Here is a 25794-nt window from a genome sequence, read left to right as displayed (position 1 = left end):
TCCTTTGAAGTCCACTACGGCTTCTCCACTAACTGCATCCTCTCCCGCGACGGCCCCTTCAACTGGAGCGCCAGATCTGAGGTTTGTATCTCTGGGATTAAGGCTCCTCGCTGGAATCATCCCTGTCCCTCCTCGTCGACATCACCTCCCATTCTCCTCATCTCCGCCAGCATCAACGACACCACCGTCTCATTCCCATGTCGACCAGGCGGAACCGTCACCACTACCACGCTGAGCGCCGTACCTCATCATACAAGTGGAACCATCAGATCCACTTATCCCGAGCATAGGCTCATAAGATCTGGTAGTTTCTGCATCTCCAAAGCGCCTCCACCACTCCACGCGACCTCAGATCCCTTCCTTGACGCTGTGACTCCGCCCTGCTGCCCCTTAACCTCTCTAGACTACACCGCGCATCAATGCCGCTCCGGCGTAGTCTCCTTCACCACCGCTGTGAACCTTCGCCTCTCTGGACGAGGAGGCGTCTCTCAATCGTGTAGCATCGCGTTTTCGTCAGTTCGGAGTCCAGAACCGCTCACCACCTCCGCCTCCAACCTGCGCCTCTCACCAACCATCGTCAGCTTCTTTGCAGGCTTTGATAATGTCGTGTTTGCATCAGTCATCGAGCCAACACTGCATCAACGCCAAGGACTCTATGGAGATAAGCTATTCCGAGTAGACCTACTGTCATCTCCATCAACTGCAAGAACATGTCCACCCCGTCTCCACCTTCTTCCTCACCTAGGAAGTGAAACCGAAAAATATCAGTTCGCTCCTCCACTGCCATGTGCTCTCACTCCAACAAGTCGGAGGAAAAATCCGAAGTATTGTGCAAGGAGACTCGACCGTCCCGAAACATTCAGCCTCTTACCCAACGTTTACTCAAACACGCTCAACCAGAATGAGTGCGATGACAATATGCTCAGGTCTATTCCGGTTATAAACTATTGGCTTCGACATGGTAATGTTGAGGTCCAAGGTTTTGACCCGATTGAACCGTTCACTCCGTCATCCAACTCCCCTGTCCTAAGCGTCACTATGAAGGCTAAGTTAGCTTTTGAGATTCACATAGTCTCGTTGAGAAGCTTTGTTGAGGTTAGAACTGATCGTGTAAACTTCAGTACCAAATCCAGTCATATATGACTTCTTCTTCTCGGTGTTGCCCAAGGTCCTAGAGCTTCTCACCAAAAGCTCTTGGCAGGTAACAATCCAGTCGCTTCTCATTGGTGTATCAACGTCGATTTCGACAATCAATTGTTCTCGCGAACAATCTCCTTAGGGATTAGGGTGAAACTTCTCCATGGGGTTCTTCATCTTGCTGAGCTTGACTCGCCTCTTATAGGCTTTATCTTTCTATGTTTCATAATGCTTTCTACTTTCGTTTTACCGTCGAGCATGACTCCAGAATCTTCTGTTTCAGTTGTAAACTCTTACGCTCCTTGATCTTTAATATAAATTTGGTGTTACAAAAAAAAAGTACTTATCGATACCAAAATATCCGTTCACAAATTTCAAGATCTTATTTTGGAGGAAAGGTTAATTGCCATTTTCCGGGTGTTACTGTATTTGTCATCGTGGACATGAATTAAAAGAGGCCTCCGTAATGAGATGAAGGGGTACGCGGGAGAGAGTGTTCTTTCTTGGCACATCTTGCTCCTTTAATGAAGAAAATATTTCATATGTGCTTTACTCACACATTAAACAAGATGATAGTATTTATTACAGAACATAAAACATTGTCAAACCGCTCCACTCTATGCAATCATATGCTTCGTCTCATGCCAGTTAAACCATCTTAATGAACAATGATGTTCGCCTGAAACATTATCACATACTCATTGACGACAACCGACTCGTTGTTTTTTTAGACCTGTTCCAAGAGCACAATCACTTCAAAACCATATTTTGTTTAAAAATGAAAAAAAAAAGTTGTAGAATTGGTTTAGTTCCAAAAGAAAATCGTGGAATTGGCCCATGACATGCAGATTTTGAACCTGAGACCTTCAGGTTATTAGCGCGATGCTCTAACCAAGTGAGCTAATGGGCCATTTTGTAACCAGATCTTGTCTTGGTTTTCTTTACCTGATTCAGTTAATATAAAACTTGCTGTCAAAAATTTTAAGACATCATATGAACGAAAATAATGACATCACTAAATGATTACCCGCGCATATGCGCAAGGTGAGTTTTTATAATAATATTTGTTTATTAAATAGTTTTAACATTTTGTAACACTATAATCTTTATCTATTATAAAATAACGAATATAAATGTTGGTCTCTTAAACATATCATCGTTGTTGAAGAGTTAACATATTACATTTCATTTTAACTATTTTTAAGACTTCATATGCACAAAAGAAAATTAAGTTTTGCGGCTAACACAAATCACCAAAACCAAATAGACAACATCGACAAATAGGCAACATCGATTGTATAATGATCAAAGGGGATTAGGTTTTCTGCTCTCGATTTGTTTACTATTGACTCTCTATAAGTGAATTCATTTTTACTCTATAAAATTGTGTTTTCATTCTCGTCCTTGTTTTATTGATATAAGTTAAGTTTATTTTTTTAACTTCTTCTATGAATTCGGTGAATTAAATTAGTGTCAATTTTTAAAAAATGGACATCTGTAAAAATTAGTTTCACTCCAGATATATATCTAAGAATCAAAATTTTGAAAAAAATCACCGGCAAACTATATTAACAGATTAGTGTTCAAATCTAATATATCAAGCTATTATAGAATATATAAGTGCAAAGTTGAATTATAAATGCATGTCTAGTATATATTCACCAGCTCTGTCTAAATATCATCTAATCCTAGAACAACAAAACAAATTACTTATTTCACAAGTTCTGGTAATATTTAAATCCAAACGGGTAATATTCGAACCCGAATGGATATCCGAAGATAACCAAACATAAGTATACTTAGCCCTCTATTTCTATTTTACTTCTCTCATTTTACTCAAAATATTTATATTAATGATGCTTATTGCTAAAAATTAGATAATATACATATAATTATGAACAAAATTATTTGCTACTCACTTAAAATATATATCAAGCTCTTGGTTCTTGTACTAACAAAAGTTGTATCTAAAATTTCAAAACAACAACTAAATTAGTGTCATTTTATTTTTAAAGTTTTATCTCCAAACCTATTAATAGTTTAATTTTTAAAAAAATTAGAAAACCAGTTAAAATATATTTTAAATAAAAAAAACTTAAACAATGAATCATTTATTTATTTTTTCTTCAAAATTTAAATATCCAAACCCGGCCCAAAATATCCAAACCCGAACATAAAATACCCGAACCCGACTCGAAGTGTAGAAATATCCGAGTGGGTTTTATACTTTTATATTGAAATACCCAAACGAACTCGAACGAGTATCCGAATGCCCACCCCTACGATATATGATCATCATTTGTATCTTGCTTGAACAAAAAAAATTAAACCATTGATCACAAAATTTTCAATGTAGGACTTTTACCATTTTTAGTAATTTATAGTCGTTTTTAAAAATTCAAAATATAACATATAAGAAAAAATCGAATTTTTTTATTATATGCTTAATGTGATTGTTTAATTTCTTTTAATAATATAAAATTAAAAGAAAATGTTAGAAAAATTGTTATCAAATATGTATTATTCATAATCATTAATTGTCATATATATGTTAACCATATTATGTAATTTCATAGCTTTTATTTAAGGAAAGAAAAAATATTCTTTTGTATACTACTAATTAATTTGATAGTTAGTTTAATAAAAAGTGATAGAGTGTGGAAGCTATGAATTAAAGATCAAGGGTTTGATCCTTACTCTGGTAACGTGTTCTTGAAGTTAATTCAAAAACAAAGATGATAGGTCGCGGATACTCTTCGCAGTGCTTGCTAGAAGCTCTTAGAAAACTATAAATCTTTATTCAATATTCAAAGTAGGGTGCCTTGATTACACTAACGTGATCTTCTTATATAGGAGAAGAAGATCCTAATCCCAAAACAAAATAGGAAAATATAAGTAAAAACCCAAACTAAAAAGGAAAACACATTATAGGGCCTTAACGTCAATAGAGGCCGTCATATGTCGGTGTTATGCTACATCAGGTCCCTACGGGTTGGAAGGATTCACCCTCGAATCTGGTGGGATGTTATCGCCATGAAAACGTGATAAGTGTTTGACATTGAACACATCCGACGTCCGGAAATGAGCAGGAAGCCGAACCCTGTAAGCATTAGGATTAATACGCTCAAGCACTTCAACCGGATCAATCTTCTTAGACTTCAGTTTGTTGTATTCCCGCAAAGGTAACCATTCTTTAGTTAAGTACACCCAAACCAAGTCTCCTGGGGCAAACAATACTTCATGCCGGTTGGAATCAGCAGCCTGCTTGTACTTCGACGCTGAAGACTCCAAATGTCGCTGAGCCTGCTGATGAATACCCTGTAAATCGTTGATGAAGTCTGCAGCTTCCCCATGATGTCTTGTTTTATCCGGTAACGTTAGGAGATCCAAAGGGCAAGGAGGAACAAGACCATAGACCACACGGAATGGTGAGAAACCCAAGCTTCGATTCAACGCGTGGTTGTGCGCAAACTCAGCCTGACATAACTTGGTATCCCATGATTTCAAATTGTCTCCAACCAAGCAGCGTATCCGCGAAAACGCATAGCGACTAGAGACACGCGACGGCCAGGAGGCACTCGTTTGAGCTCAAGGATTTCTTCGACTGAAACTAGCCAATCAATAAGATTGTCGCCACGAATTCTGCCATGGAATTCCGGTATCTCAACACGAAATCCGCGTTCCCAGTGGTTGTCCATGTTATCTCGCTTGCACAGTTCTTCATGATATACGCGACGATGCAGTTCATCTTCGTCAACTACATCAGGCTGCATGTCTTGGACTCGTGCATCCCCGATCATGTTTTGACGTTGATTCCTTTGATTGTGTTGGCGGTTAGGTGGTAGATCTTGTGGAAGTTGTTGTAGAGGTAATTGATGGTGTGTGGAGGTATCAGTTGTTGGACATTAACGGCTTGCTGGTTACGAGGTTCCAGTTGAGTTATTAATGTCGTGGTCATGGTATCCAAACGAGTCGCCAACGATTCGCCCAATTGTTGAATTGAGTTCTGCATCGACGTCTGGATGGTGGTGGCGAGAGCCGTTTGGATCTCGATAATTAGTGCTCGTAAATCATTCATCTCTTGTGAGGTTCTGTCTGTGGTTTTCTTTGTCATTGAAAACGAGAGATGAACTCCAGAAACGTGATGATTCTGATACCAACTGATAGAGTGCGGAAGCTATGAATTAAAGATCAAGGATTTGATCCTTACTCCGGTAACGTGTTCTTGAAGTTAATTCAAAGACAAAGATGATAGGTCACGAATACTCTTCGCAATGTTTGCTAGAAGCTCTTAGAAAACTATAAATCTTTATTCAATATTCAAAGTAGGGTGCCTTAATTAAACTAACGTGATCTTCTTATATAGGAGAAGAAGATCCTAATCTCAAAACAAAATAGGAAAATATAAGTAAAAACCCAAACTAAAAAGGAAAACACATTATAGGGCTTTAACGTCAATAGAGACCGTCGTATGTCGGTGTTATGCTACATCAAAAAGCATAATATATATTTATATGGACCAACTTATTTTTCTAACAATTCTAAGAATCATTCTCGTGATGACACGTGGCTACGAAAATATGTCGTAATACTCTAAGATTAATATATAGGGGATATGAAGAAAAATATAGCTTTGTAACTCCAAAAAAAAAACAGAATGGAGGAAACAATAAGAGAGTTCTGTTGGCATGGTTTAAGTTTGTACCCTTATCAGGAATTCACACCTTTTTTTTTGGAACACATAGGAATTCACATTCTAAACAAAAAGTTGGCCCCAATCCTTCAAAATAATAATCGTTGGGGTCGTCTCTAGTTCAATATCATGGGATGATCTAATCGTTCGGATGTTAAAATTTGTATCGTCGATTTAAACTGCATTGGTATAAGTCAGATACAGATATCTAAGAGGTCATGATGAAGACGTCATCAAAAGCCCCTACCTCTTTACCAAAACCCAGTACCGGTCCTGAAATATTAGAGGTCCAAACGAAACTAAAAATCGAGGCCCTAAATAATATATAAATCAAAACTCTTAAAATTTTAAATTGCAGTAGTAAAAATTATAAAATCCTTAAAGCTAATAAAATTTAGAAAATAACCTTTTTCTCTTATGCAAATTCAAATTTTATAGATATACGAAACCATTTAAAATATTTTTATATCAATATTTGATCATATATGTCAATCAAGCAAACATGAAAACCAAACAACAAAAGAGTTAGAAACAAAATCTCTAAGTTGTTTAGTTTCATTTGTCTTTTCTCTTGTTTATTGAAGTTTAATCACTTATTTTTATCTTGTTATTAGTTTTCATATTAGATAAAATCGTTAAGAGCCAACTTTTGATCTTTTTTGAAATTGCCCCATAAGTTTGTACACTTCGCATGTTGACATTAACACGTTAGCAACAGTGAAAAATGGGCAGCAAGAAGTTTTTAAAAGTATGGGCCCCATGCGTATGTTCCGTAGGAGTAGGCCTGGGAATATGAGTTTTTATCCGTGGGGCCCGGCCCATTTGATCCGCCCCGCGTCGAACAATTTAGAAAAATCGATTTGCGGGTGCGGGTGCGGGTTATGAGCATTTTATGCAGGGCGGGTGCGGGTTGGTGGATTTTGAAACGCGAGTACCCGCCAACCCGCAATTTTTTTTTTTACATTTTAAAAAAAAATATTTTTTTTTTTGTAAAAATGTATATTTTGTAAAGAAAATATGGGAATTTTAAAAAATAATAATCAAAATATTTTAAAATATTTAAAATTTTAATTATAAATATATTATTTATATTATATTTTACAAAAAAATAAATTAAATAAATATTTTTTAAAATAAAAATATAACCCGCGGGTTATCCGCAAAATTAAGCGGAGCGGTGCGGGTACAAATTTATTTGTTCGCGGGTTGTGCGGATTTGATTTTTTGACAAAAAAAACTTTGTAACCTGCGGGTTGGCGGGTCAGCGGGACGGGTTTGACCCGCAACCCAGCCCTACGTAGGAGTGGGTTCAGAACCGGCACTGCCAAAACCTAGGAACATAAGTTTCTTCCAACTAATGCATCCCTGCCCTATGTAACCTTGTTTTTAACCGTTTTGAAGGCTGAAAATATTTTTAAAATAATAAGTTGATAACAAGGTGACGACGATTTAGATAAATTTAAGTTTTATCATCGATTGTTGGACTACTTTGTTATTATTTTACATTTTTAGTGTCTTTTAGTCAAATCGTATAATTCAATATGACGTCAGCGATCATAGTTTCCCTCCTACTTTTTATTTTTCGTCATTTGAGGTAAAGGATACAAAGGCAACATAAGAACAGTTAGCAGTATAATTACAAAACAATATATATAAAACTATTGTTGAGGTTAAGAGAAATTCAAAAATCGACCTGAAAATTATTCACGTAACCTTTTGGTGACATACATAGCTCTTACTCAAGAAATTTATGCAAATTGGGGCTGTTTTACTTCCAAATTCACCTCTGTTTTATAGCTAAATAGGTTGAAATATTACATAATTTGGAGCAGGGTTTGCATTAGTGTCGCTGTCGCGTCACAGCCAGCGTTCAAATCATATTTTGAAAATATGAAAACTGAGTTATGAAATTCTATATTTTAATTTAATTTTTGTGTGGCCATAGAAAAGGTCATTTTGATGACCAAATCAATAAAAACAGTTGAGCAAACTACAAAAACAACGAGGCTTCTAGATGTGTTTCAAGTATCACATGGTTCAGACTTGCAGCTAATGCAAACACACACAAAAGAAATACTTGTGAAAAAAAAAAAAAATCAGAATATATAAACGTGAAAATAGTACATTTTATGGTAATATATGATTTTGGTGTGGTAACCATCTGTACTATTGTTCAAATTAACTTTCATCTAATTTATCTTTAGGTCATAGGAAACCCCAACAACCATCTCACAGAATTAGTTGCATCTCATTTTACCAACCTTGTCAAGACCCTTTTGACACAAGAAATCTAAAACCTTACAATGTCTACTTCTCTCATCCTTATATATCTATTTGAAGTCCCACCCAATTTCTCCAACTCCTTACCTCCCAGTCCCACAAATAAATTTACATTTCCAAACAAAAAAATTGGATCAAAAAGGGTTTCAAGAGAAGAAACAATGAAACTCCTCCTTGTGATCTTTCTCGTTCATGCAATATTTATCCCATGCTTTTCCTTTGACGTATCGGGAAAGGATCTTCCTTTAACCCTCGACAATTACAAGTCTACTTGCCCCACCGCATTTGACGTCATCAAGAAAGAAATGGAATGCATAGTGAAGGAAGATCCTAGAAATGCAGCCATAGTTATTCGTCTACACTTCCATGACTGTTTTGTCCAAGTAAGTACATTTACACACCTTACTTGACATGCAAGAAATCATCCCACCTCTTTTTAGCTGAAATTTAACTAAAAGGAGTTGCTTTGTGGTACGCATAGTTACTCAAGGGTTAAATTGTATTGCAGGGATGCGATGCATCGGTGTTACTGGATGAAACAGAGACACTGCAGGGAGAGAAGAAAGCTTCTCCCAACATAAACTCATTGAAAGGATACGAAATTGTAGACAGAATCAAGAACATAATCGAATCTGAATGTCCTGGAGTCGTTTCCTGCGCTGATCTTCTCACGATTTCTGCTAGAGATGCTACAATCCTGGTATATATTAGTCCCTCATGGGGGATTATCACAAACAATCATGTATATTATATAGTATCGTATGAATTATGAAACTGAAATAACATGTTAATATGATATGATAAAAGGTTGGTGGGCCTTACTGGGACGTTCCTGTGGGAAGAAAAGATTCAAAGACAGCAAGCTACGAGCTTGCAACAACGAACCTTCCAACTCCTGAAGAGGGTTTAGTCAGCATCATCTCTAAATTCTACTATCAGGGTCTCTCTGTTGAAGACATGGTCGCTCTTGTTGGTAAGATCAATCCGCTAAACCAAACTAAACCGGAATTGATTTTAACATCAAACCGGATCACTTCATGTACGTAGGAGCTCACACGATCGGGAAAGCACAATGCCGGAACTTCCGTTCACGGATCTACGGTGATTTTCGGGTGACGTCTGCGCTGAATCCTGTGTCGGAGACGTACCTGACGAGCCTCCGAGAGTTGTGTCCGGAGAGCAGCGGAGAAGGTGACAGCAACGTGACGGCGATGGACAACGTGACGCCGAATCTCTTCGACAACTCTATCTACCACACGTTGCTGAGAGGAGAAGGGTTATTGAACTCGGACCACGAGATGTACTCGAGCATGTTCGGTATACAGACGCGGCGTATAGTGAGCAAGTACGCGGAGGATCCGGTTGCTTTCTTCGAGCAATTCTCTAAGTCGATGGTGAAGATGGGGAACATTTTGAACTCTAAGAGCTTGGTCGATGGAGAAGTTCGAAGAAACTGCAGATTCGTTAATACATGAAAACATCCATTAGCAAAACTATTTTCTTAAGTCCAGTTACAGAAAAAAAAAAAAACTATTTTCCTATCATTATTTATTTTAAAAGGAAATCCATCTTTTTATCTCCTTAATTATACATTTTCCCTTCAATATAAATTTATGTTATCGTTATTCTATCGGCCAACTCATTTATTTCACAATTACTCGATCATAATTTTTGAGAGAACTCGATCATAATTTTTGAGAGAACTCGATCATAACTTTGATATGATGTTTATAACTCCACTCTATATTTTAGTCCAAAAATGGAGTAAGAAATAAAGTAATGAACAAAAAATAAAAATTTATTTATCACTCTATTTTGAAGTAAAATATTGAATGAGATTGGAGATGCTTCCGATTCACATTTGTCGCCAATTATATTGAGATGATACGATCCTAGTTGTCTGTTATCTAACATGAACTCCAGGTCGAGAGGTATTACATTTCATGCTAACACCAAACTTCGGGACTAGCCTTTTCTGATTATGACTGAACATCTTGTCCGCTAACACGATGTTTTCTTAGTGGCACTTGGTAGTTATTCCTGTCAATTGGAAAATAATTAAACAGGTGGTGTCCTATTCTTTAGCTGAAGCTAATCGAACATTGGTACTTCGACTGAAATCAAATGTCTTCGTGGTCTGATGAACTTACTTCCTCTACTGTAGGAGATGGATTACATCCCTCCACAAGACCTATCGAATAACAGTTCCTAGCCCGGCAAGCTTAACCAGCTTAGTCGGCTTAAGCGGCTAAAGATGTCTACTCGACCCCAGAGTACTTTTAGCCGATCAGTTAAGCCGACTAAATATGTTCGGCTTATAGAGAACAGTACCAAGGCCCGCATACTCGGCCTTTAACGACAGGGCCCAAAGGACGACACGGTTAGGGCATCGCGGACGAGGACACTATAAGAGGGGATGAGGAGACAACGAAAAGGGACTTTTGGACAACACATACAGAAGCGGCTAGATCTAGAGTTTCCTAATTATCTCTTTGATTCTGTTGTTTAAACCTTTGATCTTGTCTCCTTATTTCCCGTCAATCTTGTAACCTCTTGTTTGATTCTAATAAAAGCGTCTTTAGTCACCCCATTCCTAAATTCATCATTCTAATCAACCGAATCCTGCACAAACAATTGGCGCCCACCGTGGGGCCGACTAAAGTAACGTTCTAGATCTACATGGTTCAAAACGACGCCACCCTCGGCGCTCCGGGCGGCGAACCAACCCCAATGCCCGAAGCCGCGCCGCCCATCACCACATATTTCATGAGCTCTATCATGGCTCGACTTGCTCATCAAGACGAAGTCCAAAAGACGACCAACGACCAGTTAGCTGCTCTGGTCGCGGCCCTCACAGCTCCCGACGGCCAAACAAGCTGTCCCCAGCAGATACGCTGTCGCCTCTTTAACACCAACCCGACGGCGACCGGAGACGAACATATCTCAGACGACTCCGAGCCTAACGAAACCCTTTTCGCCGACCACCCCCCGGTAGGTTCTGATCTCACAACCATACGCGAGCTCGCCGAGCTCAAACTCAGCTTCCAACAAATGAGCGAGAAGATCCATCAAGTAACCAGCGCGGCCCCGCAAATCGAGAGCGTCCTCGCCGCAACCTCACGCACTCCGTTTACTAGTGCTCTGACCAGCGTCCAACTCGGAAGAATAGAAAAACTGCGCCTACCCGAGTACAAACCCGGCGGAGACCCAGTGGAACACATGACAGCTTTTAACATTGCGATGGCACGGGCTCGACTCCCAGACGAAGAAAGAGACGCAAGCTACTGCCAACTGTTCGTCGAAACTCTCCACGAGCAAGCCCTAACCTGGTTTTCCCAGTTAGAAGAAAACTCCATCGGAAGCTTCCGCGACTTGTCAGCAGCTTTTCTCAAGACTTACATTATGTTCACCAAGCGCAGCGCTACTGCCTCTAGCTTGTGGAACCTCAACCAAACCAAAGACCAGAGCCTTCGCGACTACATGGAGAAGTTCAAAGCCGTAGTCTCAAGGATTGAAATTCCAGACGGTATCGGCAATTGACGCCCTGCGGAACACGTTGTGGGTTCGTTCTAAATTCCGGGAGGATCTATACCAAAACCCAACTACGTCGCTCCAGGATGCTATCGCGCGATCTGACAATTTCATCCGAATGGAAGAAGATACTAACGCCATTCTCAGCAAGATGAACGCACCCAAAGCTCCAGCGGCTAAAAACGCCAACACGCGACAAGAACCGCGCCAGCATGCTCCAACCGACAAAAACGGCCGCAAAGACGGATACATGTATGTCATCAACGAGAACAACGTGCCGGTTTCAACTCTCGTAGTCCGCAGAGAGGGATGGAACAAGTGGGTAAGGGAGCTCGATTCGCCCGACAAACCAGTCGATACTGTTTGCACCACCCAACCTACAGCCGGAGCCGGGTCAGCAGCGGGGCCTTCCAGGACCGTCGATCTCACCAAGCGTTGCAAATATCACGACGTCAAGGGACATGATACCACAGAATGAAAATCACTCTACGCTCATTATCTCTTGTCCCTTGCGAGCGGTTAATTTAAGTTCGAACCCTTGAAAGCTAAACCAAAGAATGGCAAGAGCTGGAGCAAGAACAAGGAAAGAAGAGCCGAGTGCAAAGCCACCGGCAAAGGTCGACAAAAAGACGCTCAACGACGAGACGACGAGGAGGAAACCCCGAAGGATAACGGTGAGGGAGACTCCTCAGCCGACGAAGAGCATCTTGCTAACCGCAGACGCATCGAGGTTATACTCTCTCCGCAATCTTTGTCGTCCGATGACGATAACGACGATGCGCCTATACTCGGAGATCTGAGAGACGTCCTGAAGCGGAAGTTCGAGTCCAAAAAATGATAGCAGTCTCAAGCACAAAGATCTCCGGACGATGCTGGACACACGGAAGTCTCGTCGTATCTCGACAAGCGACGCTAACAACAACAAACGGCCAATTACCGACCTCCGAGATAAACTCAACGCTGGCGCCTGCGACTTTCGCATACAGCTCAACCGTTAAAAACCAACAGACTTACGACGACAGTTGGAGCGAGCTAAAGGTCATTTTCAACCTCCAGCGCATGACACCAACATATCCACTGACCTCTCAACCTTGCTAGACTCTAAGCGAGTACAAAAGGGACAGTCGTTGAATGTCATCATGGGAGGCTCCCCTCCTAGCGGAGACACTGTCCGTTCTGTAAAAGACTATCATCGACAAGTCGCGACTTCCCAGAAGTGGCCGACTAAACCGACAAGTCACACTCCGATAACCTTCTCACCGGACGACGCTGAAGGAGTTCACGCTCCCCATAATGATCCTCTTCTCGTCGTCCTTGGAATTGGAGAGTATGATGTCACCAAGATCCTCATTGACACCGAAAGTTCCGTCGAACTCATCTTCCGAGGAACTCTGCAGAAGATGGGAGTTGATCTTGACGACATAAAAGCGTCTTCCAGGACGTTAACCGGATTCAATGGATCCTCCGAAACTATCTTGGGAACGATCCGCCTCCCGGTACGCGCGTGTGGCGTTACTCGAACGATTAAGTTTGCCGTTGTAAGCACAAAAGCTCCGTATCACGCTATACTCGGCACCCCTTGGCTACACTCAATGCAAGCCGTTCCTTCCACCTACCACCAGTGCGTCAAGTTCCCTGGCACGGACGAAAGGATAAAAACGCTGCGAGGGGATCAAAAGGCCGCTAGGGATCTCCTAGTCGCCATAGTCAAACTCCAACGGTCATCTCTACCCGTTAATTTTGTATCTCACCCAACCTCAAAAGTCTGTTCCCAGGAAAGCGAGGCTCTCGAGTTACCTATTGACGACGCCGATCAAAGTCGAACCGTAAGGGTTGGTGCATACCTTTCTAAGGAAATGCAGCAGTCAATTCTGAACTTCCTCAGGAAGAACGTGTCTACATTCGCTTGGTCTATGGCAGACATGAAAGGCATTGACCCGACTATAACGACTCACGAGCTAAACGTCGACCCAACATTCAAACTTATCCGCCAGAAGCGACGTAAGCTCGGCCCTGACAGGTCGAAGGCCGTAAACGAAGAAGTTGACAAGCTACTCGGTGCAGGTTCGATCGCTGAGGTCCGCTACCCGGAATGGTTGGCAAATCCGGTAGTCGTCAAAAAGAAAAATGGCAAGTGGCGCGTCTGCGTCGACTTCACCGATCTGAATTAAGCCTGCCCAAAGGATAGCTACCCTCTTCCCAACATTGACCGTTTAGTCGAGTCTACGGCCGGAAACGAGATGCTGACCTTCATGGACGCTTTCTCTGGATACAATCAAATAATGATGCACCCGGATGATCGCGAGAAGACAGCCTTCATCACAGATAGATGAACCTACTGCTACAAGGTCATGCCGTTCGGTTTGAAGAACGCCGGAGCAACCTACCAACGACTTGTGAACAAGATGTTCGCAGATAAGCTGGGCATCACCATGGAAGTGTACATCGACAACATGTTGGTTAAGTCGCTCCATTCCACTGATCACCTCCGTCATCTTCAAGAATGCTTCGAAACTCTCAATAAATACGGCATGAAGCTGAACCCAGCAAAGTGCACATTCGGAGTCTCTTCAGGCGAGTTCCTCGGCTACATAGTCACGCAGCGAGGAATAGAGGCGAACCCGAAGCAAATATCCGCGGTCCTGAACCTCCCAAGTCCGAAGAACAGTAGAGAAGTACAACGACTCACGGGCCGGATAGCTGCTCTAAATCTTTTCATCTGCTGATCCACCGACAAGTGCCTCCCCTTTTACGATCTCTTGCGGGGAAACAAGAAGTTCATTTGGGATGAGAAGTGCGAGGATGCATTTATTCAACTCAAGCAATACTTGACAACACCTCCAGTACTCGCTAAGCCGGACGTCGGTGATGTTCTATCTCTCTATGTCGCGGTGTCACAAGCTGCAGTCAGCAGCGTTCTGATAAAGGAAGACCGCGGCGAACAAAAGCCCATCTTCTACACAAGCAGACGCATGACTGGACCAGAGACGCGATACCCGACTCTGGAAAAGATGGCTTTAACAGTTGTCGAGGCAGCAAGAAAGCTTCGACCGTATTTCAAGTCACATTCAGTGGAGGTACTGACTGATCAACCTCTCCGAACGATACTCCAAAACACCAACAGATCTGGCAGACTCACGAAGTGGGCCATCGAACTCGGAGAGCTCGATATTACCTACAAGAACCGCACAGCGGCGAAGTCCCAAGTCCTTGCGGACTTCCTGGTCGAGTTGGCCCCAGAATTGGAACAAGATCTTATACTCCCAAGCTCAAACTGGACGCTGCACGTCGATGGGTCATCGACCAACAAGGGAGCAGGGGCCGGAGTCCAACTACAGTCCCCGACCGGAGAGCTAATCAGACAGTCTTTCAGCTTTGGCTTTCCCTCGTCAAACAACGAAGCAGAATACGAATCTCTGATCGCCGGACTCCGCTTACCAAAAGCCGTAAAAGCTAAACGACTAAGCGCCTATTGCGACTCTCAATTAGTTGCCAGTCAGTTCAGCGGCGACTACGATTCCCGCAACGACCGAATGGACGCCTTTCTCAAAATAGTGCAAAGCCTGGCAGCAGAGTTCGAGTTTTTCGAACTCATCAAAGTTCCAAGAGGCGAAAACATCTGCACCGACGCCCTCGCGGCCCTTGGCAGCAAACTTCATGATCAAGTTAAACGCACTATCCCAATACATCGTATCGAGAAACCAAGCATCGACATATTAACCGATCAAACACTCGTCGTTGCCCCAGTCATCGAACCCACTACCCCAGATGACGACGGATTTGGTCCTAATTGGAGAATTGCGTTTATCGACTACCTCTCGAAGGGAGAACTCCCAAACGACAAATGGGCAGCTCGCCGACTAAAAACACGCAGCGCCCATTACGTCGTTCTTGACGATGAACTACACCGCTGGACCGCGAGTAAAGTGCTCCTAAAATGCATTCATGGCGACGAGACAGCAAGGGTTATGGCGGAGACGCACGAAGGCGCTGGCGGAAATCATTCAGGCGGACGTGCATTAGCAATCAAAGTAAGGAGCTTAGGCTTCTTCTGGCCAACAATGAACGCAGATTGCGAGTCTTACGCGAGAAGCTGTGACAAGTGCCAACGGCACGCACCTAGTATCCACTGTCCAACCGAAATGTTGCGAACAACCACCGCTCCATACCCGTTCATGCGATGGGCAATGGACATCATTGGACCACTTCCCTGTTCCCGCCAAAGACGCTTCATCCTCGTCCTCACCGACTACTTCACCAAATGGATCAAAGCTGAAGCATACGCTCAAGTCATAGACAAAGAAGTCCGCAGTTTCGTCTGGAAAAATATTATTTGCCGCCACGGTTTACCTTATGAGATCGTTACCGATAACGGATCGCAGTTCATGTCAGGCAACTTCAAGGAGTTCTGTGGCAAATGGAACATTCGACTAAGCCCCTCCACTCCTCGTTACTCGCAAGGTAATGGCCAGGCAGAATCCTCCAATAAACTCATCATCGATGGCATTAAAAAGCGTCTGGATCTGAAAAAGGGTCACTGGGCTGACGAGCTCGACGGAGTCCTATGGAGCCATCGCACAACCCCGCGAGGATCGACAAAATCGACACCTTTCTCCCTCGCCTACGGCGTAGAAGCCATGGCTCCCGCTGAAGTCAACATTTCAAGCCTCCGACGCTCCAAGATGCCTCAATACGTCGAACTCAACAAGGAAATGCTACTCGACGCCCTGGATGAGAAAGAAGAACGACGAGATCAAGCTCTGCTGCGCATCCATAACTATCAACACCAAATCGAGAGTTACTACAACAAAAGGGTCCGTGCCCGACCTCTGGAACTCGGTGACCTCGTCATGCGAAAGGTGTTTGAAAACACTAAGGAGCTAAACGCCGGTAAACTCGGCGCCAGGTGGGAGGGACCTTACAAAATCATCAAAGTCGTCAAACCTGGAGTATACCGACTTCAAACTTCACGTGGCGAAGAAGTTCCCCGATCATGGAACTCGATGCACCTAAGACGTTTCTACTCGTAGGTGTATTCAAAAAAAAAAAACCGAGTAGATGCACCCCCGTGGTCACTTCCACTCGACCGAGTAAATGCGTCACTCACGGCCACTTTTACTCGGAGAAAATGAACTACGAATGGCTTGATCCTCAACCGAGGTACGTAGGCAGCCTTAAACAGGTCCAGCTGTAACAAAATTAAAGTTAAAATCTTGTTCTTTGTCTCAACTCCTACTGAGTAGATGCATGTTATCAAACCCAACGGCTCCCGTGTCTCCAGCAAGAGATACGCGGACACTATCGTTCCATTTCCTCGCTATGTCCTGATCAGACACTTATCATGAGGACCCAACAGTCGCTAGTCACCTATGCCCAAGGAGCATTGACCGACTATACGGAGTGAATCTTTAACCTTTCCTCGACTAAATGCGTAATGGACTAGCTACCCAATTACTCGATTGTCATTGAGGAAACGGACGAAAGAACCTTCCACTCTTAGATTCAGTCCCTTGTTTTCGATATAGAACGATGCGCCTAGACATCGTCTCGATCGTAACACGACAAGAGTTGAATAAAGCCCCTAGCGGTTCGTTTCCTTATCTATTTGCAAAAGCCAAAGGTCAGGAATCTATTGTTTCTAAGCGAACACATCGCGAGACACTAAAGATACTGACATTTACTTTAACAAAGTTTGCAAGTACAGATGAGAAACACAACAACCCACAAATTTAAAGTCCGCTTAAAACATCGACTTGCCGATAAAATAAAAGCATGTCTAATCGTACAACAACAGGGTCTATCAAGACCACAAACAAAAAAAGACGAGGAGAAAAGAACATAGGTGAAACATCAAGGCACAAAATCTTGATCGTCAGGACCTTTGGTAGCGGCAGCAGTCGGGTCTTCAGCCCGAGTAGAAATAGGGGCAAGAGAGTCTACAACAGGAAGTGGAGGAACTTCCGTATCCCCAGCTTCGTAGGTCGTCTCCTCCTCAGCGGGACGTGGCAGCGACGCCTCCTCGATTCCATCGTTATCCTCCTCTCTATCCTCTAGTCCTTCGGAGGAAGAATCCGAGACAAGCCCAGGATCCTCGACGCCCACGTTCTCGGTCTCTCCCTCTCGAACCAGAGTGTCGCCCATCTCGAGGCCGCCCTTTCCAGGAAACCCCTTCAGATTCTCATTCTCTGGGCGCTCGTCAAAACCGCTTCCCACTGGGGACTTGACATGCTCGACAGGGATAGACGTGACGTCAACCAGTGGCTCCTCTGATGGCTCCTCAACAACTTCGAGCGAAGTAACGAGCCGAGAAGCCGTCTCTTGCCCGATCAAGTTTACGTTCGACCCATAGGGATCGAACGACGTTCTGAACTGGTCTTCGACGAAACGAGAAGGAAGGACCAGCGGAGAAAGTGTAAGGTCGTTATCAGACAGCGGCTCGACTCTTTCCCTCTCATGAGTAACCTCCAAACCCCGGGAGTCCCTCAAGCGTTGCCTCTCTCTGATTAGTTTGTCTACCGCGGCATCTCTCTCTTCGACTAGCTCGGTCTTCTCCTTCTCCAGGTTCGCAGCCGTTTGCTCCAAATGACATTTTTCTCGGACGAGCTCTTTCCTCGCCGCGCTGGAAGATTTAAGCTTGCCCTCCAGCTCTTCGAACTTCACCCGAAGAATCTCTTTCTCCTCTGCGGCCTTCACGTTGGCCTTCTTATGCTCCGCCCTTACTCTCTCGATGACCTTCAACCTTTTCTGGGCAAGCTTCTCCGAAGATCCCAACTGGATCATCGTCTGTTTCAGAGTACTATCGTATTTCTCAACGAGAAAGTTCATACTCCCGTCACTCTGCAGAAACGACCAACACAGACCACGTGAGACGAATGAACCCGACGAATAGAATAATGAGATAAAGTATGAAGGGTAGCGCAGTTACCCGAGCTCTCGAGGAAGCAGCGTCTATGTATTCAGTCTTGAAGTAAAGGTCGTCCAATTGTGGCATCTCCTTCGTACCACCACAAATTTGGCGCATCAGCTCCGCGCACTTAAGAGGATTAAGGATTAGGGGGGTCGTCTCGTTGTAGGAGAACTCGACGCGATCGGGGAACTCGATCTTCTTCCTCCTCACAGTAGAACCTTCTGAACGAGACCCTTTCCTCGCAGACGGATCAGGAATAGATCTCTCACTTGTAACAGGATCACTGCCCCGCGCTGAGACCTCTCTCTCCTCAGGAAGGGTTTCAAGAGAAACGTCGCCTCCCGCGACAACTTCGACGAGGCCCGTCTCCACATCAGAAGGACGCAGCTCTTCCTCGATGGACTTCTTCTTCTTCTTCTTCCTTCTGGGATGATCTTCAGATGCCGCTTCGGAACGGTCAAACTCGACGGAACCCCTTGTAGCGCCTTCTCGTCCTACTGCCGGCGCTTCGCCGTGATCAATGGAGGAAGTAGCCCCTTCGTAAGGTCTCTTCCTTCCTCTCTCTTCCTTCCTTGCTTCCAAACCCTCGGAGGTTTCGTCGAGAGAAGCGATCTCTTCAAGAGGAAGCTCTTCTGACGTTTTCCTCCTGGATTTCTTGCTCTTCTTCTTCTTTTTAGGACTCGAGGCAGGAGTCTCCACCCCAACGTCTTTGTCGACTAAACCAGGAGCTCCTTCCTTGGAATTGACTTCTTCGAAAGCAATTGCAGCTTCCCCTTCAACAATGCACTCAAATCCGGCACTCCCTCCATCCTTCTAGCTTCGTCTAGAAGTTTCTGCTGTTTCCGAGTAAAAAGGGACAGACGCGACTTACGGGGCCCGAGTACAACCGGAAGTCTCGATTCCCAATCAACTGTAAAAAAAAAAAAAGAAGAGAGACTAAATTGTTGATAGAACTTCTTGGAGAAAGACCGACGAACTCACCTCTAGCGATCCGAGCTTCTTGACGTCTTATCCACTCTTGACTAAGATCAGGCCAACGGAGATGGCTGTGAGCCGCGATCGCCTGAGCACTCTCGAAGAATTTCTCCGGGTATGCGATCGTATTCGGGTGACAAACTGCAACAACAAGAAACACGCTGTTAGAATACTCGAATAAGGCATGATGACAACAAACACTATCTACCAAGCGTTTTGTTCCATAGAACGCGGTAGTCGTCCCCAGGTGGCTCCGAGAAGGCATGCTCGTCAGACTTGACGTAAAAATATGAGCACTGCCAGTCCTTCGTCTTGTTCGGATGCCCAGCCAAGACATTGTAGCTCGAGCGCATCTTCACTGAAAATATTCCATGTGGCTCCACCTTCGTAAAAGTTAACTCTTCGAATACTCTCACACTCATCGAAACGTCTATCTCCGCTGCCATCACCATTAGCATAACCGCGATGCGCCGCGACCCGTTAAGCAACTGACAGATGGCGATGTCCCGACGGAATGCGTACGACGTGATCAGTCGGGGAATTGGAAACCAGAGCTTCGTATGGTCTCCAAAATAGGACTCGTAGACACACTGATAGCCAATCGGAGGCGACCAAGGACGCTGTCCCTTGGAAGGAATGATGTATGTAACGTCGGCACCTCCACTTCGCCTTAATAAATCCCTCACCGTTTTGTGAGAGGAGCAAGAATCGAAGACATTCCCCCATGACTGAGTCCGCGGGTCACGAAGCAATTCGGACGGGAGTGGGCCGAGTTCTTCGAAGATCCCGCCAGGATGATAGATCGTGGGACGGCAGTCTATCTGGTCGAAAGGAATCTCCCAACTAGCTCGTCTCAAAGATCTTGAGGCTTGGCTAGACGCTTCAGAGCCGCTACCGCTCACGTCACTGCTCCCGACTTCAACGCGATCCGCGCATTCTACACGGATCATCTTATGAGCGTCAGCAACCAAAAGGCGTTGAGATAGGGTCATATTGTCTAAATCCCGAAGAGCGTCGTGATGAATCAAGTCGAAATCATCCGGTGGACTGTCGGCTACCCGTGCATCTCTGGTCGGACTCGGAGAATCTGCGACGCCCTTCCCTTTTTCTTCTCGCAACAAACGACCTCTCAGAGGCATGATCCTGGATTTAGGGGACGACTACAACCGCCAGACGATACCGATGAGCCTGTGTAAGGAGAAACGTTCCTAGAGAGAGAAAGTAAAAGTAGAGAGAAGGGAGAGAAAGCGGAATACCTGAACTTGCAGAGAAGAAAGACAAAAGCGAAAGGGAGGAGCCTATTTATAGCAAAAACAAGGGCACATCCTCCGAAGCGCAATCATTAGGTCTACAGAAACCTAAATGGGCCTCAAAGGCCGCCTAAATACCCAAAGGCTTACTCGCGACGGTTCATATTCTCGTTCAAACTGATCTCTAATCTAGATGCCAGACCGAAATTAATCCCCGATTTCGGTCTAAACCGGTTTTCTAACGTAAACCGATGAGATAAGCTCGAGCTCTTATATCGGGGTAATTCGCCTACCGAGTAAAATGTGCCTCCGTGACAAAAAACCTCGGCGAGCAAAGCAGATCATGAAGAAGTACTACTCTAAGCGACTAGAAACATCAATAAAACGGCGTGCGACTAGACACGCTAGGACCTGATATACGAACGAACCTGATCCACAAATTCACTGAGACCGCTACGCCGCTCACAAGTGAACTGGGGGGACTTATTGTAGGAGATGGATTACATCCCTCCACAAGGCCCATCGAATAACATGCCCTAGCCCGGCAAGCTTGACCAGCTTAGTCGGCTTAAGCGGCTAAAGATGTCGGTTCGACCCAGAGTACTTTTAGCCGATCAGTTAAGCCGACTAAATATGCTCGGCTTATAGAGAACAGTACCAAGGCCCGCATACTCGGCCTTTAATGACAGGGCCCAAAGGACGACACGGTTAGGGCATCGCGGACGAGGACACTATAAGAGGGGATGAGGAGACAACGAAAAGGGACTTTTGGACAACGCATACAGAAGCGGCTACATCTAGGGTTTCCTAATTATCTCTTTGATCTTGTTGCTTAAACCTTTGATCTTGTCTCCTTATTTTCCGTCAATCTTGTAACCTCTTGTTTGATTCTAATAAAAGCGTCTTTAGTCACCCCATTCCTAAATTCATCATTCTAATCAACCGAATCCTGCACAAACATCTACCTCTCAAGATCTCCTATTACCATGTAATCTGGTACGTCCAATATGTAAAAATTTAATTACATGTATTAGTCTATGTCAACGATATGGTTACTAGAGGTAACAACAAATATACATTTATTTGTTTCTGTGGGGCTAAGGCCTTAATTAATTCTCATCATCCTTGCCCACTCAAATCTGTCCAGCAAACAAAGGACGTGGATTTGTTGATGTCATTATTTCCTTTTCTACGTAAAAGGCAATATGCAATTGGGATAAGGAAGTTAAGACCAAACTTAAACAAGAGTAGGATAGTAAAGCTTTGGGTCTAAATAGAAGACGCCACGGCCTTAATCAGATTTCCGGGGAAAAAGAAAGAACACAAGAACAAAGAGAGAATTTACAGAAAAAAAAAAAAAAAAAACTAAAAGAAAAAGATATATACTATTCAAATGTTTTTTTTTGGGATAGAGTTTCTTTGATTTCTCTTCTTTTTTGTAGTGTTTTTTTGGTATGTTACATACAAACAAACTTTTAAAGGGTTTGTGGAAATCCCTTTAATTAATAGTGAAAGTTGTGGAAACGGTTCCCATCCGAAATGTATTGAAGCTTGTGTTTCAAAGGGTTTCTTGCATTCAGTAAAAAAAAGGCGGTTTCTTGCATTAATTCAGCTTTTCATGCATTAAAGAAGCTTATGATGTTCTGATACCAACTGAAAGGGGCATAGGAGACCCATATGCTGTGTAGTGATTTTTTTGAAGATAATCTCGCAAAATAGCATAATAATAAAAAATTGTATCGAAAGTCTTTCTGGAAAGAATGTGTGCTTTGTCAAAAAAAAAAAAAAAAAGAATGATGTGTGTCCTTTTTGATATCAAAGCCTAAAGACATAAAAGACTCGATCGATATCACCAGTCCATTGCACTAAAGACATAAAGACTCGATATCAAAGCCTTGACTTTGGTTTAAATCATAAGAGTATATACTTCAAGCTGGACACGACAGAGTGGACACTTGGTGGATTTATTAATCCAGTCTGTTATGCAGCTTGAGTGGAAAACATGAGAACAAGAAGTAATTGTTGCGTAGCCTCCAAGAAAGAAACCTTCTTGACATATACAACATGCGTCAAACATATCCATATCAGGGCCAAGCACCTTGACACACTTGTGACAGTCTTTTTCCAAAATTAATCTGGAATAGTACTTTGGCCTTTTCACCAATCTCACCCACGACTCAACATAAGAATCTGGGAACTGAGTCTGACCGACCTCACGGATCGCATCCCGAATAGTCTTCCTCAGTAAATCGTCTGACTTACCTAAAGGGAAGCCTACCATTTTAACAATATTGATATCAATGGTTTTATGAAGTTTTTTATCTTTGGCTTCTTCAAGCATAACCTCCATATCCACTGGTGGCACCATTACTGTTTTCTCGACACGAACTTTGCAAGGAATCCATCTCTTCTTCAACCAAGTCTTCCTCTGCTTCACTAAGCTAGCCACGAGGCCAAGGACGATGCTGGTCTTTGATATTCCGTATTTTTAACGGTTTTAAACTCGTTTTGGAGCAATTAAATGGTCGGTTTTAATTAATGTTTTGGTCTATTTGATGCGTTTTGGTGTTCTTAAGTGTAATATGCAGGTTACTAGATAGCTTGAAAGAAAAGAACGCATTCGGGATTTATTCAGAAGCAAGATGGACCGAACGAGAAGTATTGATCGCACAGAGCCACAGATCGACCGATCCGGACAACGTGGATCGACCGATCCCACGCTTTCATGCACTAGATCGACCGATCCGGTCCATGTGGATCGACCGATCTCAGGCGCTACGGGCTCCACACGCACAAACGAGCTTTTCACTCCTTTTTACCCACTCCCCTCAATAATTCAGAGAGGAACTCGACCTTGGAGACTCAGAAAAGACCAGGGGCGACCAAAGAGGAGATTTACAAGTTCTAGAGAGAGATTTGAGTGTTTTGTACTTGTTTTGGTGTGATTTGTGAAGATTTGTAAAGGAGTTCATCTCAAAACCATTTGGAGAAGATCTTCTGAACCTTTACTCTGTTTTAATACAATCTTATCATGTTTTCTTCATCAAAATCGTTTTGTTCTTGCTTAGTTATGTGTGAGTAGTCATCTAGTTGGGTTTAGGGGTTCTCATAGGGGATTTCTTGATGTTTTGATCCATAAAACGTGTGTAGACTAAGGGATTACGTTTTGGTTCTTCATCTAATGGATTTCTTACTGCTTGAACTGAATTGATCACTTAGTTCATGATTTCAGATTGTTTGATGCACCGAAAGTGATTGTTTGAACTTCCGAAAATACTTTAGATGAGCAAAGTGTCCTTAACCCTCGGAAGTTGATGTTATTGCGCTTTGTGAACATATTGAACCTGTTCTTAATGCTTGTTTAGAAATTGAAACTCAGCGGAAGTTAGTGTGGAGATTTCTATAACATAGAGAATTAGCGCTACGGAAGTAGGTTAATTCTAATATCGTGTTTGAGTTCTAGACGGTTCTTAATATATCCCTGTGTCTGCCATTAATTGTATCTTGATTAAAAAGAAATCCCTGAGAATTCCCAATGCCCAACGTTTGTTTTAAAATAGTTTTCAAATCGTTTAAATCATCTTTTCACATGCTTGTTTATGCTTTGTGACACTAGAGAAAATTAAATAAAAACCAACAAAAATATATCTTGTTTCGCTGTAGCTATTAACTTGTCTGCAACTCTACGTGTGATCATCGGTCCCTGTGGATTCGATCCCGTATTACTACTGCGTACTTTACTGTGCACTTGCAGTTAGATAATCGGGTTAAAACTCGAGACATCAAGTTTTTGGCGCCGTTGCCGGGGACCATTTGGTCACCCTAGAGTTAATGATCAGTTTAAGACTATAGCATTTTCTTTATTTTGTCTAATGTTTCTGTCTTTCTCTTTCTGTTTGTGTTTTCAGGTGAATGAGCGGATTTCATACTAGAAGCAAAGGATCATCGAATTTAATACCTTTGGAGTTAGAGCTCGGCCGCCTAGAGAGACAAGTGAAAAAGAAAAGACTTGAGTCCGCTGAAGAGGTTGAAATGGCTGAACACCAAGAAGACCAATTTCAGGACAACCCGCAAAATCCAATTCCTGTAAATGAACGAGAAGGCAACAATGCTGGTGATAATCAGCAGGCTGGTGTAGCTGCAAGACAACAGGCTGGAGACTATGGCATGCCTAGGATGACGCTTGCACATTATGATACACCAGATGCATTCTATGCCGATCGTTCTGGGATTCGCCCACCTCCCATTGAGAGAAGAGACTTTGAGATCAAGACTGGTCTCATTAATTTGGTGGAGAAAAATCCGTTTCATGGAAACCCGTCTGAGGACCCGATGTATCACTTGGAGCATTTTGAGCGAGTCTGTGACACCAGCAGACATAATGGAGTTCCTCAAGGCGCTTTGAAATGCAGGTTGTTCCCGTTTTCCTTAGCTGATAAAGCTATCAGATGGTTAAAGTCCATCCCTCCAGGATCTCTTACTACATGGGAAGAGACAAGAGCTGCTTTTCTACAGCATTTCTTCACCAAGTCAAGGTCCACATATCTGAGAAGCAGAATTGGAAGCTTTCAGCAGCTTGATTCAGAAAGCTTTCATGAGGCTTGGGAGCGTTTCAAGGAGTACACACAGGACTGCCCTCACCATGGCTACACTGATGTGAGTTTGCTGAACATTTTCTATAATGGAGTTCATGAAGAGAGTCAAGATGCCATGGACACAGCAAGTAATGGTGATTTCATGACCAAGACTGTTGAAGAAGCTTACACCTTGTTGAACAACCTGTCATCCAGCAAAGCAAACCGCAAGTCAAGGTTTGATACCAGCCAGAAGGGTGTTGGTTATGAATCCAAGAAGATAGATGAGTTGAATGCCAAGATTGAGATGCTTCTCAAGAGAGATCAGAAATCTGTGAAATTTGTGGAGGAGCAAGGCTATCGTTCCTCACAAGAAGCTGTTGGTGATGATTCAAGTGATATGCAGGCTGATGTGAACTACATTGGTGGTCAAGGAAACTACAACAG

General features: G+C 43.2%; 2 protein-coding genes and 1 non-coding gene across 3 annotated transcripts; 2 read left to right on the top strand and 1 right to left on the bottom strand.

The window, feature by feature from the left end:
• The first annotated feature begins 7979 nt into the window (after positions 1-7979).
• Positions 7980-9738, top strand: LOC106404880 (peroxidase 11). Its single transcript, XM_013845529.3, has 4 exons — positions 7980-8493; positions 8619-8810; positions 8918-9083; positions 9158-9738. The coding sequence occupies exons 1-4, from the start codon at positions 8134-8136 to the stop codon at positions 9583-9585; spliced, it is 1146 nt and encodes a 381-aa protein (XP_013700983.2). The 5' UTR covers positions 7980-8133; the 3' UTR covers positions 9586-9738.
• Positions 9739-12780: 3042 nt separating this feature from the next.
• LOC125588533 lies at positions 12781-13812 on the top strand. The gene has a single exon (XM_048759930.1). The coding sequence runs from the start codon at positions 12781-12783 to the stop codon at positions 13810-13812; it is 1032 nt and encodes a 343-aa protein (XP_048615887.1).
• Positions 13813-25315: 11503 nt separating this feature from the next.
• LOC125589403 lies at positions 25316-25422 on the bottom strand. Its single transcript, XR_007325596.1, has one exon. It is a non-coding gene; the product is annotated as a small nucleolar RNA R71 (small nucleolar RNA).
• Positions 25423-25794: the final 372 nt, after the last annotated feature.

Source organism: Brassica napus, chromosome C6, assembly GCF_020379485.1.
Source record: "Brassica napus cultivar Da-Ae chromosome C6, Da-Ae, whole genome shotgun sequence".
Lineage (NCBI taxonomy): Eukaryota > Viridiplantae > Streptophyta > Magnoliopsida > Brassicales > Brassicaceae > Brassica > Brassica napus.
The sequence above is the reverse complement of the archived record's forward strand: the minus strand, read 5'-3'. Positions and strand labels throughout refer to the sequence as shown.